Source organism: Arachis stenosperma, chromosome 2 (assembly GCF_014773155.1).
Source record: "Arachis stenosperma cultivar V10309 chromosome 2, arast.V10309.gnm1.PFL2, whole genome shotgun sequence".
Taxonomy (NCBI): domain Eukaryota; kingdom Viridiplantae; phylum Streptophyta; class Magnoliopsida; order Fabales; family Fabaceae; genus Arachis; species Arachis stenosperma.
In genome coordinates this window covers 102,069,533-102,089,235 of record NC_080378.1, presented here as the reverse complement: position 1 = coordinate 102,089,235, position 19,703 = coordinate 102,069,533, and the positions used below count along the sequence as shown (strand labels likewise).

Genomic DNA, 19,703 nt, shown 5'->3' with positions numbered 1-19,703 from the left:
TGAGTTTTTGTGTTTTCTTGTGATTTCAGGTATTTTCTGGCTGAAATTGAGGGACCTGAGCAAAAATCTGATTCAGAGACTGAAAAGGACTGCAGATGCTGTTGGATTCTGACCTCCCTGCACTCGAAGTGGATTTTCTGGAGCTACAGAAGCCCAATTGGCGCGCTCTCAACGGCGTTGGAAAGTAGACATCCTGGGCTTTCCAGCAATATATGATAGTCCATACTTTGCTCAAGATTTGATGGCCCAAACCGGCGTTCAAAGTCACCTCAAGAAATTCCAGCGTTAAACGCCGGAACTGGCACCTGATTGGGAGTTAAACGCCCAAACTGGCATAAAAGCTGGCGTTTAACTCCAAGACAAGTCTCTACACGAAAATGCTTCATTGCTCAGCCCAAGCACACACCAAGTGGGCCCGGAAGTGGATTTTTATGTCATTTACTCTTCTTTGTACACCTTAGGCTACTAGTTTTCTATATATAGGACCTTTTACTATTGTAATAGATATAGAGAGCTGGATAGAGAGTCTTTTGATCATGTTTTGATGATTGAACTCACTCTGGGAGGCTGGCCATTCGGCCATGCCTAGACCTTGTTCTTATGTATTTTCAACGGTGGAGTTTCTACACACCATAGATTAAGGTGTGGAGCTCTGCTGTACCTCGAGTATTAATGCAATTACTATTGTTCTTCTATTCAATTCCGCTTGTTCTTTTACCAAGATATCACTTGTTCTTCAACTTGATGAAGGTGATGATTGACACCCATCATCATTCTCACCTATGAACAAGATGACTGACAACCATTCTTGTTCTACAAGCATTCAAGGCTTGGTGAATATCTCTTGGATTTCTGATTGCATGATGCATGGTTGATCGCCTGACAACCGAGTGCTCGCCTGACAAACGAGCCAGCCATTCCGTGAGATCAGAGTCTTCGTGGTATAGGCAAGAACTAATGGCGGCATTCAAGAGAATCCGGAAGGTTTAACCTTGTCTGTGGTATTCTGAGTAGGATTCAATGATTGAATGACTGTGACGTGCTTCAAACCTGTAACCTGCTGGGCGTTGGTGACAGACGCAAAAGAATCACTGGATTCTATTCCAGTAGGGGAGGGAACCACACCGGTGATTGGCAGTACTGTGACAGAGTGCGTGCATTAGCTTTCACTGCGAGGATGGGAGGTAGCCATTGACAACGGTGAAACCCTACACAAGCTTGCCATGGAAAGGAGTAAGAAGGATTGGATGAAGACAGTAGGAAAGCAGAGAAACGGAAGGGAAGGCAACTTCATACACTTGTCTGAAGCTCTTACACCAATGACATACATAAGTATCCCTATCCTTATCTTTTATGTTATTTTCGTTCATCACCATTATACATTTGAGTCTGCCTGACTGAGATTTACAAGATGACCATAGCTTGCTTCATACCACCAATCTCCGTGGGATCGACCCTTACTCGCGTAAGGTTTATTACTTGGACGACCCAGTGCACTTGCTGGTTAGTTGTGCGAAGTTGTGTTTATGCCATGGTATTGAGCACCAAGTCTTTGGAGCCATTACCGGGGATTGTTTATGTTTTGAAAAGTATTGATCACAATTTCGTGCACCATTAACAAATAGCCCATTCTAATAATTAATAAAAATGATTCTATTATACTAGCCCAAGCCCATACTATTAATTAAAGTAACACTAGTACATCTTTCAATCATTTTTTTCAAACCATCAAAGGCATTAGCTTCACTTTTCTCTCTCTTTTAGTGGCTCCCAGACTTTTGGTCTTCTACTCTTCTCATTCTAATTTTCTTTCCATACCAAAACAAGACATATGAAGAAAAACTTTTGAAGAGAAGTGAATAGCAAAATGTTAACCATTGAATGCACAACAAAGATTCAAAGAGGTATATTTCAATTTTTTTAAGTTAATAACAATGTCAAGTATTATTTACATTATTTATTTAAAATAATTAATTTACTTTTTTTTATAATGGACAGTGTTCAAAGATTGAAGTGAGGGCAAAACTCAATAGAGTTATTTTTGGGTGAGACTTGGAAAAAAAATAATCAGGTAAATCAATATCTTTATTTTTGGTTATTATATATTTGTGTTTCTAAAATTATTTGTTATTGCTCAATAGGTTTAATATTTTTTTAAATAACATATATGCAATTATTTTTGTTTTTTTTTTTAGATAGTTCAAGTTAAGTTAAAAATGTCAAAGATGAAAACAATTCACTCATTTTTTAAGAGAAAAGAGAGAATATATGATGAACAAAATTCAGTTTCAGATTCTTTGAGTAATGTTTAAAATATTATTGAACAACCTGTGACACAACTTGTTGAACAAGATATTCAACCCCCTGCTTCCAAAATAACAAGGACTGAAATAGATCAAGTTAATATCGATACATTGATGCGTGATCCCGAAAAGTGTCCACAAATTTGGAATTATCCTATCAATCAACAAGATGGAATTCGTAGAGCATACATAAAGTTTGGACCATATCAATTTATTATGGATGAGTACCCTCTTTCTGGTCTAGAAAGTCATCCTCCTCGTTTCAAAGCTCATTGGTTTAAGAGTTTTTCTTGGCTAGAATATTCGCCAGAAGTGGATGCTGCATTTTGTCTTCCATGCTATTTATTTTCTATAAAATCAAGTCCATTCACATCAGGAGGATTTCGCAATTGGTAAAATGTGAATAATGGAAAAGATTGTACATTTTTATCTTATGTGGGTAAATCTCTTAATTCTCCTCATAATATTGCTCTTAAGTCTTGTAAAGATTTGCTTAATCAATTATGTCACATTGACAAAGTATTGGCTAAGCAAAGCTCACAACAAGTTTTAAGCAATAGATTGCGTCTTAAAGCCTCTATTGATACTGTCAGATGGTTAACGTTTCAAGCTTGTGCTTTTAGGGGACATAACGAGAGTCATGAGTCTCAGAATCGAGGAAATTTTCTTGAAATGTTAGCATTATTAGCTTCTTACAATAAAGAAGTGGATGCAGTTGTTTTGGATAATGCTCCTCAAAATGCAATATACACATCACCTTCTATTCAAAAGGAAATTCTACATGTTTTTGCTAGAAAGATGCAAAATGAAATTTGCAATGAGATTGGTAATGCAAAGTTTTGTTTGATTGTTGATGAAGCTAGAGATGAATCTAGAAGAGAATAAATGGCACTTATTGTTAGATTTGTTGATAAGCATGGATTTGTCAAAGAAAGGCTAATAGATGTTGTTCATGTCAAAGATACTACTTCTGCTACTCTAAAATAAGAGATTTTTTCTGCATTATCTCATCACAATCTCAACATTCAAAATGTTCGAGGTCAAGGGTATGACGGGGCTAGTAATATGCGTGGAGAGTGAAAAAGGTTACAAGCTTTAATTATTTAAGAATGTCCTTATGCATATTATGTTCATTGCTTTGCTCATCAATTACAGCTAGCTCTTGTTGCTGCGGCTAAAGAAGTTGTTGATGTTCATGCTTTTTTTCAAAGTTTGAGTAATATTATCAATGTTGTGTGTTCTTCTTGCAAACGCAATGATGAATTACGATCTGCTTATGCAACTAAAATTTCCCATTTAGTTGCAACTAATCAAATTGAAACAGGAAGGGGAGCAAATCAAATTGGCACATTAAAAAGATCAGGAGATACCAGGTGGAGCTCTCACTTCAACTCAATTTGTAGCCTTTTACGTATGTTTGGAGCAACAACTTCAGTTCTAGAAGATTTGGCTACTAATGGATCTACATATTCTCAACGTTGTGATGCTACTTATGCTCTTAAATCTTTATTATCATTTGATTTTGTTTTCATTTTGCATATGATGAAATAAATCATGGGAATCACTGATAAACTTTGTCAAGCATTGCAACAAAAATCTCAAGACATTTTGAATGCTATGCATCCGGTTTCTAGTACAAAGTCATTGATTCAACAGTTAAGAGATAGTAGTTGGGGAGCACTTTTGGAGAAAGTTAGTTCTTTCTGCAATGATCATGCTATTCAGATACCTGATATGGGTGCTTCTTTTAGTGACATAATTCGGTCTCATCGTAAAAAGGATGTTGTCACTGTTGAACACCACTATCATGTTGACATTTTTACTAGCGTGACAGGTTTTCAATTGAAAGAGCTAAATGGTAGATTTAGTGAGCAAGCAACCGAGCTCCTCATATTGAGTACATCTTTGGATCCTAAAGATGCTTTTAAGTTATTCAGTATTTGCAACATATGCAATCTTGCAAAGAATTTCTATTCTTTAGATTTTTCTGAGCAAGAAAAGATTCAATTGGATTATGAGTTACAACATTATGAACTTGATGTGGTTAAAGCTTCAGATTTTCAGGATTTGTCTACTCTTGCTGAATTATGTCAAAAATTGACAGAGACAGGAAAATCAAATATATATCCTTTAATTGATAGATTAATTCGTCTTATTTTGACTATTCCTGTGACAACAGCAACAACTGAACGGGCCTTTTCATCTATGAAGATTATTAAAATAAGGCTTCGAAACAAGATGGAAGATGAATTTTTAGCAAATTATATGATTGTATATATTGAAAAGGAAATTGCTTCAAAATTCACTTCAGAGATGATAATTGATGATTTTAGTTCCATGAAGCATCGTCGAGCAAATTTAAAAATACCAAATTCTTAAAGTATGTAGTTAAATATTGACTTTTATATAATATAATTACTCTTTTGATATATATGCTACAAATCATATTTTGTTAATTTTTTGTTATATTTTATATTTAATTGGCCCCCCTCTTATGAAATTTCTGGTTCCGCCACTGTCCTTGACCCATCATTCGAATCTTTCTCTCCCTCTATTCCTCTTCTTTCTTTTCTTTTGCTTGAGGACAAATAAACCTCTAAGTTTGGTGTAATTTTCCGTGATCACTGAGCTAACACAAACCGAGATCATGGCCCCTAAAGGAAAACAAACCACTCCAAGAGGCGAGAAAGAAAACAATCCAAAAATACCATGGATGCATGAAAGGTTCTGCACCAAAGAACATGCAGACCATTACTTCAAAATTGTGTGCAGAAGATTAGTGATCCCGGAAGTTAAGTTCGATCTGAAAGAAGACGAATATCCGGAGATCCAAGAGCATATTCAAAACAGAGGCTGGGAAGTCCTAGCTAATCCTGAGATGAATGTTGGAAGAAACATGGTCCAGAAATTCTATGCAAATATGTGGCTGACATATAGGCAAAGAATGGAGGGAACTGTCTTTCACACCTTTTGGACTATGGTCAGAGGGAAGGTTCCACCTTGATAAAGGGAGAGAAGTCCTCAAATTTTCTCAACTACAAGATGATCCAGAATCCTTTAATAGGAGAATGGCTAAAGATAAAAAACTGGATCAAGTTCTAGAGGATATATGCCTCCCTGGAATCAAGTGGATAACCAACACAAAAGGTGTCCCAAACCAACTGAAGAGAGGATATCTCAAACCAGTTGCTAGGGGCTAGCTGGATTTCATTGAGCATTCTATACTTCCCACCAGTAACTGCTCTGAAGTCACTATCAAAAGGGCAGTGATGATTCACTGTATTATGCTGGAAAAAGAAGTAGAGGTTCATCAGCTGATTCCTTGTGAAATTTATGTATTTGCAAACAAGGAATCCACTGAAGCCAAATTGGTTTACCCAAACTTGATCAGTCTGTTATGTAAAGATGCGGGGGTGAAGATAGGTGTGGATGAGTATATCTCAGTTGAACACCCAATCACCAAAAAGGTAATGGATGGACCTCAAGTTCAAGACAACCTCATCAAGAGGAGGGCACATGAGCTCCTCCCAGAAATTCCTCAATTTGACTATTGGGCCCGCTTAGAAGCATCTGTCACCAAGCTGCAAGAAGCTATGGATCAACTCAAAAAAGAGTAGCAGAATCAGAACAGCATGCTCTGCAAACTGCTCAAAGAACAGGAAAAGCAAGGGTGTGAGATACAGAAGCTAAAGCACCAAAAGTTGTCCCTTGAAGAGCTAGCCGTCCCACAGATTGAGGGAGCACCTCTCTCTCAAAGTAAAGGTTGTTAAGTCCTAACTCTGTGATAACTTCTATTATTAGAGACCTATTTTAAGAGTTACATGAGCATTAGTATTAGAGTAGTTTATTTTTATTATTATTATTCCATAAGTATTAGTAGCATTTCAATTTTCATTTTAATTTTCTGCTATAAAATTTAAATTGCATGAGTAGTACTTTATTTTTATCAATTTGGCTATAATTTACTCTTCTTATCATCATCAAACATGAATAAAATAATAGATTTTTTTTTAGAAGAGCAAGGGTGCAAATATTTCGAGTACAAAATAAGAAAAATTCAAATGATTTATATGTGATGGCATTACTTTAGCTCTCTGAATGAATGCATAAACAATGCATATTTTTTTATATACTGAAATTTAAGTAAAGTTTGGTTCTTGAAAGAATGAGGTGAACAGAAAGATGTTATTGATATTCTAAAATATCATAAAATTGATTCTTGAAGCAAGAAAAAGCAGTGAAAAACACAAAGATTGACAAAAAAAAGCAGAAAAAGCCAGTAACCCTTTAAACCAAAAGGCAAGGGTGAAATGGATCCAAGGCTTTGAGTATCAATGGATAGGAGGGCCCAAGGGAATAAAATTCTGGCCTAAGCGGCTAAATCAAGTTGTCCCTAACCATGTGCTTGTGTCATGAAGGTCCAAGTGAAAAGCTTGGGACTGAGTGGTTAAAGTCGTGATCCAAAGCAAAAGAGTGTGCTTAAAAACCCTGGGCACCTCTAACTAGGGACTCCAGCAAAGCTTAGTCACAATCTAAAAAGGTTCACCCAGTTACGTGTCCGTGGCATTTATGTATCCGGTGGTAATACTGGAAAAACAAAATGCTTAGGGTCACGGCCAAGACTCAAAGAAGCTGTATTCAAGAATCAATCAAAGTTAAACTAGGAGAATCAATAACCTCATCTGCATGCTGAGTTCTGAAAGAAGCCAATCATTCTAAGTTTCAAAAGATAAAATGAGATGCCAAAACTATTCAGAAGCAAAAAGCTATAAGCCTCGCTCATCTAATTTGAATTTGAGCTTCATTGAAGACTCTGAGATTTTATTGCACCATAATCTTCTTTTTATCCTATTTTATTTGTCTAGTTTCTTTGGGACAAGCAACAGTTAAAATTTGGTATTGTGATTAGCGGATATTTTATACGCTTTTTGGTAGTGTTTTCATATAGTTTTTAGCATGTTTTATTCACTTTTTATTATATTTTTTATTAATTTTTATTCAAAAATCACATTTCTGGACTTCACTATGAGTTTGTGTGTTTTTCTATAATTTCAGGTATTTTCTGGCTGAAATTGAGGAACCTGAACAAAAATCTGATTCAGAGGCTAAGAAAGGACTGCAGATGCTGTTGGATTCTGACCCTCCTGCACTCGAAGTGAATTTTCTGGAGTTACAAAAACCCAATTTCCGCGAACTCAATTGCGTTGGAAAGTAAACATCTTGGGCTTTCCAGCAATGTATAATAGTTCATACTTTGCTCGAGATATGATGGCCCAAACCGGCGTAAAACGCCAGCCAGAGACCCTTTTCTGGCGTAAAACGCCAGAATTGGCACCAAAACTGGAGTTAAACGCCCAAACTGGCACCCAAGCTGGAGTTTAACTCCAAGGATGGCCTATGCACGTGAAAGCTTCAAAGCTCACCCCAAACACTCACCAAGTGGACCCCAGAAGTGGATTTCTGCACTATCTACACTTAATTACTCATTCTCTGTAAACCTAGGTTACTAGTTTAGTATAAAAACTACTTTTAGAGATTCATTTGGGTACTTATGACATTTTACATCTCTTATTGTATCTTCTATGGTATGAGTCTCTAAACTCCATAGGTAGGGGCGGGTGAGGAGCTCTGCTGTGTTTCAATGGATTAATGCAATTACTACAGTTTTCTATTTAATCACGCTTGTTTCTATTCTAAGATACCCACTGGTACTTCAATACAAAGAATGCAATGATCCGTGTCCATTATTATCATTCTCAAATTTTTGAACGCGTGTCTGACAACCACTTCCGTTCTGTTTGAGCTCAACGTAGTCATTGGGCGACAGCTTGAGTGCGTATCTCTTGGGATTCTAATCCACGAGTTTGATTTGCATCTCCTGACAATAGAGCATTCAAACTCGTGAGATCAGAACCTTCGTGGTGGAGGCTAGAACCAATTAGCAGCATTCCCGAGATCCGGAAAGTCTAAACCTTGTCTGTGGTATTCTGAGTAGGATCTGGGACGGGATGACTATGACGGACTTCAAACTCACGAATGTTGGGCACAGTGACAGTGTGCAAAAGGATAGAGAGATCCTATTCCGACATAAGTGAGAACCGACAGATGATTGGCCGTACAGAAATTGTACCTGGACCATTTTCACTGAGAGGACGGATGGTAGCCATTGACAACGGTGATCCACCAACATACAGCTTGCCATGGAAGGGAGCATGCGTGTTTGGAAGAAGAAGACAGTAGGAAAGCAGAGATTCAGAAGACAGAGCATCTCTGAAACCTCAACCTGTTCTCCATTATTGAATAACAAGTATCATTCATTTCATGCTCTTTTACTTTTTGCAAACAAAACTCTTTTTATCATTAATCTCTTGACTAAGAGTTACAGGATAACCATAGCTTGCTTCAAGCCGGCAATCTCCGTGGGATCGACCCTTACTCACGTAAGGTATTACTTGGACGACCCAGTGCACTTGCTGGTTAGTTGTACGAGTTGTGAAAAGTGTGATTTACAATTCCGTGCACCAGGTATATCGGCATAATTCAAAAAAAAACAATTTTAACATTCTGTTTGGCTATTTTTACAAAAAAAATCTAGAAAACTCATTTTTTATCTGTTTAAACCTATTTACTCCTAAAATATTATCAATAATAGTTCTCCTGAATAACAAAAACAAAATAATAACACAAGATTTAAGTTTAATTATTCTAAGTTGAAGTACAACATAAAAAATTAAAAATAAAATATCATAAAATTCATAAAATAACACACTAAAATTCATATCACATTAGGGTTTACTTTCTTAAATTATACTATTTATATATGATGTACGGATATGCGGATCGGATTCGCGGATATCACTGCCAAATCTGCAATCCGATCCGACCATAATGTGGATCGGATCGGATCGGATCCGATGGCTCTGCGGATTGGATAATATCCGCAAAATTTGGATCAGATGCGGATAATTACCACAGATATGCGAATATTATCCGATCCATGTGCAGCCCTATCAACAAGTAGATAAGCCAAAATATTAGAACAAATAAAAGTACAAGAAAACTAAATTAAAGTAAGGTAGAAATCTAAATTTGAGAAGGAAGAAGACTAAAAACTCTAAAACCTAGAGAGAAGAGAGAGCCTCTCTCTCTAGAAACCTACATCTAAAACCTAATGTGTATGAATGATTGATTCTGCTCCACTCCCAGGCTCTAATCTGTATTTTCAGGCCTGAAATTGGGTCAAAAGCAGCCCAGAAATCGCTCCCAGTGTTTTCTCGTAACTGAGGCACGTGACGCTCGTCACGCGTACGCGTCAGCCATGCGTACGCGTCGCTGAACGAATTCATGGTCACGCGTATGCGTCGTCCACGCGTGCACGTCAAGGTTAGCTTCTCAAAACTTCAATTTATTGTGTTCCTTCCAATTTTGCATGCTTCCTTTCCATCCTCTAAGTCATTCCTGTCCTAGAAAATCTGAAATCACTTTAAGGCACGTATCACGGCATCTATGGTAATAAAAGAGTATTAAAAAATTAGCAATTTTAACCCCAAAGAAACATGTTTTCAATCATAGCACGAAATTAGAAAGAAAACTCAAAAACATGCAATTTATATGGATAAGTGTGAGAATAATTGATAAAATTCACTCAATTCAATACAAAATAAACCGTAAAATAGTAGTTTATTAACTGACTTTGTGGGACAATTCCACTTCCCCTTTCTATTGGTAACATACTGCATTTATCAATAGGTGAATGCTACGTGTCTTTGACATAGTGTCTAACTAAAAAAGGATAAATAAATACGATCTAATAAATTTTAAATATTTTACTTTTTACTTTAAAATATTTTATTTTTTTACTTTTAAAAATAATATAGAATTCACCTTATCAATATTCCTTCTTTATGGCTGCAAATTTAGTGGAACAATTCCTACTTCATGGCATCTTGCAACTTGAAAACTTTCCCTGATTTCTTGAGGTACCAATCTGGATTACATGATTTGAACCTCTCATATAACCAGATTCAAGGAACAGTATCCAACTGGATTTCGAGACTAGATAGTCTTGACTATCTTGATATCTCTCACAATTTTCTAACTAATTTTGAAGGGCCACTGCAGAACCGTACTCATAATTTGTACAGCCTTTACCTTCAATTCAATAAACTGCAAGAGCAGATCCCAGGCTTCCTTCATTATGCTTCCTTTGTGGATTACTCGAGCAACAATTTTAGCTCTGTTATCCCAGCAGATATTGGTCATTACATGTCTGATACATTTTATGTTTCTCTCGCAAACAATAGTTTTCACGGCAGCATCCCTCATTCCTTGTGCAATGCTTCAAACCTTCAAGTTCTTGACCTTTCCAATAACAAAATATCAGGCAAAGTTCCCCAATATATTTCCAAGTGCTTGTGCTCTAAAGACTATTGTTTTCAATGGAAATCAATTAGCAGGGCCACTCCCAAAGTCTCTGGCACATTGCACTGCCTTAGAGGTATTAGACATTGGAAGAAATAAGATCATTGGGGGCTTTCCTTGCTTTCTAAGAAAGATATCCACCGTTCGCGTCCTGGTTTTGCGGAACAATAAATTCCACAGTCCTATGAGATGTGTAAAAGACAGTGGTGTTTTGGAAAAAGATTCAGATTGTTGATGTGACCTTTAACTATAAATTTCCTGGAATATGGTTCAGAAATTGGAAAGCCATGATGTCTAATGTGGGAGAAGATCAATCTAAGGTAGAACATCTTGATTTTCCAGTTGGTGATATATATTATCAGGATTCAATAACAGTCACAAGCAAAGGTCAACAAATTATTTTGGTTAAAATCCTAACGATCTTCATTTCCATTGATTTCTCACACAATCAATTTGAAGGGCCAATACCAAAGGAATTAATGGATTTGAATACACTGTATGTGAAAGAGAAATTCCCAATAATCTTGGATATCTGTCAAACAACTCACTTGAAAGAGAAATTCCCAATAATCTTGCAAGTTTAAGCTTTCTCTCAGCCTTAAATCTCTCCTATAATCATTTGATTGGGAAGATCCCACCAGGTACTCAACTTCAGTCGTTCGAAGTAAGCTCATTTGAAGGCAATAATGGGTTGTATGGACCTCCACTCACCAAAAGTCCAAAACTCCAGATCATGGAATGCATACACTGCCACCACTTGCAATGCCACCATGTGGAAGCCTAGCTTGTGAAGTTCACTGGAATTTAGTGAGTGCAGAACTGGGATCGGTTTTTGGACTCGGAATTGTGATTGTTCCCCTCTTGTTTTGGAAGAAATGGAGGCTGCAATATTGGCAATTTCTGGACAGAATTCTCTGCCGGATATTTCCTCAACTGTGTGTTGAGTAGAAACTCGTGGAGGAAAGAGTTACAAAGTTCTGATATGGAGGAGTTACTAGTCACTATTTAGTATGCTATGAATAATGCAGAAGCAAGAAAAAAAAACTTTTCTGGAACATTGTATACTTTATTGCATTCTCAGTGTATATTTCTTTTTTGTTTTTTAATGCATCATGTATGTGCTTGCTATATGTTTCTTGAGCAGTTTTTATTTCTTTTACTAAAATAGTATCACATGTTATCTCAGCGAGCATGAGTCATTGGTCCTTTCATATACATGCATATATATATTTGAAATGCTTGTTTGATACTTAATATAAGTCCATTGTTCAAACAAAGCATTTTGTAGTCAACTTGATTTTATATTAAATCATGAGAATTTATAAAGAAAATCAATTGTGTATTGTCAGTTAGTGAAAGTAATTAATTTTCAAACACACTTCTTTAAAGTCATCTAAAATGCATGAATCTAATTAGATAATTATGTAAAATTCTTTACACTGACACTACATCAAAATTAAACTCTTATAAAATACTAAATTCAATTTTACTTCATGAATCTGGAAGGTCACAAGTAAAAGTTAAAACAACAATGCTAATGGAGTAATGGTAAACCAAAAGAAAGTTAACTAATTAACCCATCATTAAATTTCTTGCACAAATACAAAGCCTAATTCAACCATTTGATGTTGGACAATGGAACCAAATTTTCACTAGTGTTTTTCGTGTAAAGTTATAGCAAACTTTTTAGTTACGATTTTAGTTCTAATTTTTAAATTAAAATCAAATTATCAAACTTTTTCTAGGACTAAATTTTAAAAAAAAAATGATTGGGCTTAATTTTGGACAAAATTTGTAAGTATCATCTTCTACAACATTTATCATGTTTCATAATCAATATGAGGAATTTTGAGAGAAAATCAGCCAATCGAACAAAATTTTTAAGAACCGAATTGCGAAAGTTTTAAAATGGTGCCTATTTATATTTGGTTTCCTTTAGTTTTTAATTTAAAGCCATTTATGGATATTGGCCATGCAGACAGAAACACACTAATTTTAGATTAGATTTTTATAAAATAGAATTAACTTTTTATAAAACAATATTTTATATATAAAATTTGATAAATTTTACTCATCTTTTCTAAAATAATATGTAAAATAATATATAAAATAACATATTATTTTAATTTAATAATTAATTATATTTATCATTTGAGTTAGTTTAATTTAATAAAAATTAATATCTTAATTATAGTAGAATTTATTTATAATTAAATTATTATTTAAAATAAATAATTATATATTTTTTAAATATTAATAATTAATTTTTTTAGTTCATTTTTTCTTAAAAAAACACTTGAATTTCGGTTACTTGAAGCACATGTATTATTTGTTATCACTTAACAAAAAAAATTATATTAAATATATACATTATTTCTTATCTAAGTATAAAATGTGTATTTTGTGAAATTAAAATTAGTCATTTTTTAATATATTTTTATCAAATTATAAATTGTGTAAATTTTTAAATAAAAAATTTAGTTATTAATATTTTAAAATAATATATAATTATTCATTTTAAATAATAATTTAAATTACAAAATAATTTTATTATAATTAAAATATTAACTCTCATTAGTCACCACAAAAAAATATGAACTCTCCTTGAATTTGAGTTATACTCAAAAGATAAATATAATTAATTATTATCATATACTGACAGATCATACAAAATAAATTACATATTATTTTAAAAAAGATATAGTAAAATTTATCATAAAATTTTTATAAAACAAGGATGTCGGGTATATACTACTGTATACCTTCCTTTTTATTCCGTTTAATTCAAACATCCTGTTACAATCAGTTTGGATGGGAAAGAAAATTAAAAATTAATAGATTAATTATTTTGTTTAAAAATTAATTTATTCGAAAGATATATATCGGATGAAATTTGTTTATCACGTTACTAGTAAATTTATTTGTTCCAGAGTCGTGTCAAGTAAGATGGAATTGAAAAATTGAGTACGGATTGAATACATATAGTTCATATGTTAAGGAAGCGAATTTGCTAAGTGTTATGAAGACCAAGGTTGAAGGCACTTTTATCACACAGATTAACTGTAGTACATGACAACCCTACTTAAAAGAATAAATAATACAATGCTAAAGAGAAATTAGTTAAAAGCTAATAAAAACTAATAAATAAACTGTAGTACATCACACAAGGACGTTGATGAGCTACACGGAATGGAGTGGTGGTGATCCTGGGGGAGGATGAGAGTACTGGGGATAGTAGGGGTTGGTTTATTTGTTGGTAGCTGGTTATGTGTCTTCTTCTTTCTTTTATTTGCTCCACTTTAATGTGTTGAGCCTCCTTTGTTTCAAAAAAAAAAACTAAAGAAACTTATCAGAAACACTGTAGAATACACACTTCCCAACCGAACAAAGAGTACATGCTCGTATTAAAAGTTCGCTGCCCTATTCCCAAATAAATAACTGGACATCGTGTTATTTTAGGAGTTGCGTTGCGCGTCTTACTCATGTTTTGCCACGCATGCACTGCACGTGTCCATGCATGGCCATGCTCACTGTTCCTTTCTAAGTAGTTGTCACGTTCTTGATTTTTCTTCCTTACTATCGAATAATTTTAGTATTAATTATGCAACTCAAATTTGTTGCCTATATAAAGCCTCATCAAGGACTATGTTAGCATATTGAGTAAAGAGTCCAGTATAATCAACTAAATTATTGCATAGATATAAGTTATAAGCATGGCATCTAAGCAACAAAACCGACAAGAGCTTGATGAAAGGGCAAAACAGGGAGAGACTGTGGTCCCTGGTGGAACTGGTGGCAAGTCCCTTGAGGCTCAGGAGCATCTTGCTGAAGGTTATTAATTATTAATATTATAATCTCAGTAATAAATTAATAATGTTACGTTAAATGTATATAAATGAATATGCAACTATATGATATAAAGATGTTGTTTCACTATCAGGAAGGAGCAAGGGAGGGCAAACAAGGAGGGAGCAGCTGGGAACAGAAGGATACCAAGAGATGGGTCGCAAGGGTGGATTCAGCACCATGGAGAAATCTGGAGGAGAGCGTGCTGAAGAGGAAGGCGTTGAAATTGATGAGTCCAAGTTTGCCACCAAGAACCAAAACAAGTAGTACCATCATCTTATTATAATCCTAATCATATATGCTAGCTTCTAATGTATGTGTGCTTAATTTATTAGTACTAGGTAGTGATTAGTTTAGGGCTAATATATAACAAGGTATTTAGGTCCAGTGTCTAGAGTTCTCTAATAATAACTAGCTAGCTAGCATATATTGAGAGGTTATGCTTATTATTACTAGTGTTTTAGTTGTTAGGCTTTGATGGTAGGAGTATATGGTTTGTCTGTAATGTTGTGTTTAATGATGTAATGACAAATCTAATATTTTCCTTTAGAGAATTGAATCGTGGTTTATGTTGTAGCATAATAATGCCATTACTTATGATGGGTGCAAATATCATTTCATCTTTGCTACTAAACTAACAAAGTATTGCAACCTAAACATTAATTTTGTAATATTTAGTCATGTATTTGGCAAAATAAAATTATTGATCTCTGCTGGTAGATTTTCCCAACTGTGTTAAAAATTGATGAGTAAGATGATTTTAACTTCAGTTGAATGGAAAGTGATGAGACAAACAAGTTTGTCATTGGCACATTTTGCATTATATAAACGGCCGCTTGCATTTCTGGTATCATGCCTTGCTTTCGATGAAGCATGTCCATGAAGTAATGAAATCAAAGTATTGCACACTGTCCTCCTTTTTTAGTTCAAACTGTGAAGTCAGTCTCAAACTAATTATTTTGAATTTTTGTGCTTGAAGAATATGATTATTTTGGGTTTTCCCTGAGTATTTTTTGGTACAATTTTAGTTCTAATTTCTAAAACACCAAATTATCAAATTACTTCTAGAACTAAATTTTTGAAAAGAATGTTTAGGCCACAGAGATGAGAAAATTAAAATTTTGGACAAAATATGTAAATATTATGTTGTACAATAGTTATTGTGTTTCATAATTTATATTAGGAATTTTGAGAGGAAATCAGCCCATCGAAAAATTTTCTATGCGAAAGGTGCTAAAATGGTGTTGATTTGGTTTACTTTTAGTTTTTAATCTAAAGCCATGTATGGATATCGACCATGCAGAAGGGGATACTTTTATATTTTTATAAAATACAGAGAGAGAGTTAATTTTTTATAAAACACTACTATATATATAAATTTTGGTAAACTCTATTCGATTTTTTTAAAAATAATATACAAAATAGTGTTATTTTAATTTAATAATTAATTATATTTATACTTAAGTTACTTTAATTTAACGAAAATTAATATTTTAATTATAGTAGAATTATTTTATAATTTAGTTATTATTTAAAATAGATAATTATATAATTTTTTAAAATATTAATAATTAAATTATAAAATAATTTTATTATAATAAAGATATTAACTTTCATTAAATTAAAATAACTCAAATTTTAAATATAATTAGTTATCATATTAAAATAACATCTAATTAAAAGTTCACATATTATAAAAAAAAGTTAAAGATTTAGTAAAATTTAGGAATAAATATTGTTTTGGTCCGTAACGTTGAGGGTCAGAAACAGAAATCGTCTCCAACATAATTCGTATTAAAATCGTTCTTTTAATTTTTTTTGGAAAAAAAATATCATCCACTACTATCAGCACCTTTACTTCCACCACCACCAGCACATTTACCTCCACCATCAAGAAAAACATCAATGAAATCATCACAAATTCAACAAATCAAGGAATTAGAAATTCAATAAATCAACACAAATTCAACAACCAAATCAACACACAATAACAATAAAATCAAAAAATAACAAATCAAAATTAGAAGCAGAGGCAGTCAAAGAAGCAGAAGTTCGAGCAGAAACACAAAGCAAAGGCCAAAGCCAAGAAGAAGCAGAAGCAGAAGCCGAAGCAGAATCACCGGCGGCTCCCCGACGGCAGCTCGTGGGCGAATTGACAGCGACGGCGGCGGCGAGCCCTAGCAGCGCCGGCGCATCTCCTCTCCTTCTTTTTTCTCTACCGTCGCAGTCCCTCTCTCCTTTCTTCTTTCTTTTGGCGACAGCGACGGCAGCTCCAAACTTCTCCAGCGCCGTCCCCCACCCCCTTTTCCCGAAAATGGATCCTCTTCAGTTTTTTTATCACTTGACAAAATCAAATATGATCTCTCACCTTTGATTCTATAAGTGAGACTAGAAATAAATAAGAGAGAGAGTAATGAATGGTTAGATTAAATATTGCACACCATCCAATTTTTTTTCACGAGAGAAGATCCACTCCCTCCCTTCCCCTTTCCCCTCCCCTCCCCCCAAAACACGTTTCCTTCCCCCCTCCCCTCCCCCCAAACCGCGTTCTTTTCTTTTATTTCTTTAAAAGAATTTTATAATTTTTTATTATTAGGAATAAAATTAAAAATTTTATTAAAAATAATGATTTTGATAAAAAAAAAGTGTTAAAAATAATTCTAAATAAAAAATTATGTTTGTGACAGTTTTGATTCTGACCCTCAACATTAGAGAACAGAACAATATTTATCCTTAAAATTTATCATAAAATTTTTATGGAACACGGTTGTCGGGCATACACTACTATCTTCTTTTTTATTCCGTTTAATTCAGATATCAAGCAGGATTAATTCATATTTTGTAATTAAATTCGAATCAAACCATTTTATTATAATCAGTTTGGGTGGGAAAGAAAACTAAAAATTAATAGATAAGTGATTTTTTTTTAATCAATTTTGGAAAACATAGCTAATAATTGGTTTCAGCCTAAATGTAAAGAAGATTTAAGATGAAATTATCAATGAAGGTTCAACAAATCATCTTCTTTTTGGTGATATCAATCATCCATTATTGCATGTGTATCGGAGGTCGTTGTTGCTTCAATTCAGGAACAACTTCACGTTCAACCATCAATATTCCACCAAGTTGAAGACATGGAATCAAAGTATTGCATGCTGTGATTGGAGTGGCGTATCTTGTGATCATGATGCTCATGTAATCATGTTATTGCTCTTGATTTGAGTGACGAAGGCATCCAAGGTGGATTCGACAATTCAAGCAGCCTTGTCAGTCTCCAACATCTCCAGAGTTTACTTCAATTCTTCCATTCCATCCAAATTCAACAAATTGGAGAACTTGACTTATTTGAACTTGTCACATGCTGGCTTTGTGGGACAGTTCCACTTCCCCTTTCTATTGGTAACATGCTGCATTTATTAATAGGTGAATACTACGATGCCTTTGCCATTGTGTCTAACTAAAAAAGGACAAATAAATAATATATAATAAATTTTAAATATTTTACTTTTTATTTTAAAATATTTTATTTTTTTACTTTTAAAAATAAGTTAGACACTATAGAATTCACCTTATCACAATATTACTTCTTTATGGCTGCAAATTTAGTGGAACAATTCCTACTTCATGGCATCTTGCAACTTGAAAACTTTCCCTAATTTCTTGAGGTACCAATCTGGATTACATGATTTGAACCTCTCATATAACCAGATTCAAGGAACAGTATCCAAGTGGATTTCGAGACTAGATAGTCTTGACTATCTTGATATCTCTCACAATTTTCTAACTAATTTTGAAGGGCCACTGCAGAACCGTACTCATAATTTGTACAGCCTTTACCTTCAATTCAATAAACTGCAAGAGCAGATCCCAGGCTTTCTTCATTATGCTTCCTTTGTGGATTACTCGAGCAACAATTTTAGCTTTGTTATCCCAGCAGATATTGGTCATTACATGTCTGATATATTTTATGTTTCTCTCGCAAACAATAGTTTTCACGGCAGCATCCCTCATTCCTTGTGCAATGCTTCAAACCTTCAAGTTCTTGACCTTTCCAATAACAAAATATCAGGCAAAGTTCCCCAATATATTTCCAAGTGCTTGTGCTCTAAAGACTATTGTTTTCAATGGAAATCCATTAGCAGGGCCACTTCCAAAGTCGCTGGCACATTGCACTGCCTTAGAGGTATTAGACATTGGAAGAAATAAGATCGTTGGGGGCTTTCCTTGCTTTCTAAGAAAGATATCCACCGTTCGCATCCTGGTTTTGCGGAACAATAAATTCCACAGTCCGATGAGATGTGTAAAAGACAGTGGTGTTTTGGAAAAAGATTCAGATTGTTGATGTGGCCTTTAACTATAAATTTCCTGGAATATGGTTCAGAAATTGGAAAGCCATGATGTCTAATGTGGGAGAAGATCAATCTAAGGTAGAACATCTTGATTTTCCAGTTGGTGATATATATTATCAGGATTCAATAACAGTCACAAGCAAAGGTCAACAAATTGTTTTGGTTAAAATCCTAACGACCTTCATTTCGATTGATTTCTCACACAATCAATTTGAAGGGCCAATACCAAAGGAATTAATGGATTTGAATGCACTGTATGTGCTCAACTTGTCAAGTAATGGTCTTTCGGGTAGAATTCCATCAACCATTGAAAATCTGATACGGCTTGAGTCATTGGATCTATCAAAGAACTCACTTGAAGGAGAAATTCCCAATAATCTTGCAAGTTTAAGCTTTCTCTCAGCCTTAAATATTTCCTATAATCATTTGATTGGGAAGATCCCACCAAGTACTCAACTTCAGTCATTCGAAGCAAGCTCATTTGAAAGCAATAATGGGTTGTATGGACCTCCACTCACCAAAACTCCAGATCATGGAATGCATACACTGCCACCACTTGCAATGCCACCATGTGGAAGCCTAGCTTGTGAAGTTCACTGGAATTTAGTGAGTGCAGAACTGGGATCGGTTTTCGGACTCGGAATTGTGATTGTTCCCCTCTTGTTTTGGAAGAAATGGAGGCTGCAATATTGGCAATTTCTGGACAGAATTCTCTGCCGGATATTTCCTCAGCTGTGTGTTGAGTAGAAACTCGTGGAGGAAAGAGTTACAAAGTTCTGATATG

General features: G+C 34.4%; 3 protein-coding genes across 3 annotated transcripts; all 3 read left to right on the top strand.

The window, feature by feature from the left end:
• Window positions 1-3,857: 3,857 nt before the first annotated feature.
• Window positions 3,858-4,682, top strand: LOC130963315 (uncharacterized). Its single transcript, XM_057889445.1, has one exon. The coding sequence runs from the start codon at window positions 3,858-3,860 to the stop codon at window positions 4,680-4,682; it is 825 nt and encodes a 274-aa protein (XP_057745428.1).
• A 9,755-nt stretch (window positions 4,683-14,437) lies between these two features.
• LOC130962344 (protein SLE2-like) lies at window positions 14,438-14,837 on the top strand. The gene is made up of 2 exons (XM_057888564.1): window positions 14,438-14,555; window positions 14,665-14,837. Exons 1-2 carry the CDS (start codon window positions 14,438-14,440, stop codon window positions 14,835-14,837), a joined length of 291 nt encoding a protein of 96 aa, XP_057744547.1.
• Window positions 14,838-18,194: 3,357 nt separating this feature from the next.
• On the top strand, window positions 18,195-19,666 carry LOC130963314 (receptor-like protein 18). The gene is made up of 2 exons (XM_057889443.1): window positions 18,195-18,664; window positions 18,952-19,666. The coding sequence occupies exons 1-2, from the start codon at window positions 18,195-18,197 to the stop codon at window positions 19,664-19,666; spliced, it is 1,185 nt and encodes a 394-aa protein (XP_057745426.1).
• The last annotated feature ends 37 nt before the right edge of the window (window positions 19,667-19,703 follow it).

Excerpts from the sequence above, each read along its gene's own strand:
- LOC130963314 (XM_057889443.1), top strand. The coding sequence starts at position 18,195 with ATGGCATCTTGCAACTTGAAAACTTTCCCTAATTTCTTGAGGTACCAA. Across the intron at positions 18,665-18,951 it reads GTTCCCCAATATATTTCCAA|AAATTGGAAAGCCATGATGT; the intron begins GTGCTTGTGCTC and ends AATATGGTTCAG.
- LOC130962344 (XM_057888564.1), top strand. The coding sequence starts at position 14,438 with ATGGCATCTAAGCAACAAAACCGACAAGAGCTTGATGAAAGGGCAAAA. Across the intron at positions 14,556-14,664 it reads TCAGGAGCATCTTGCTGAAG|GAAGGAGCAAGGGAGGGCAA; the intron begins GTTATTAATTAT and ends TTTCACTATCAG.
- LOC130963315 (XM_057889445.1), top strand. The coding sequence starts at position 3,858 with ATGGGAATCACTGATAAACTTTGTCAAGCATTGCAACAAAAATCTCAA.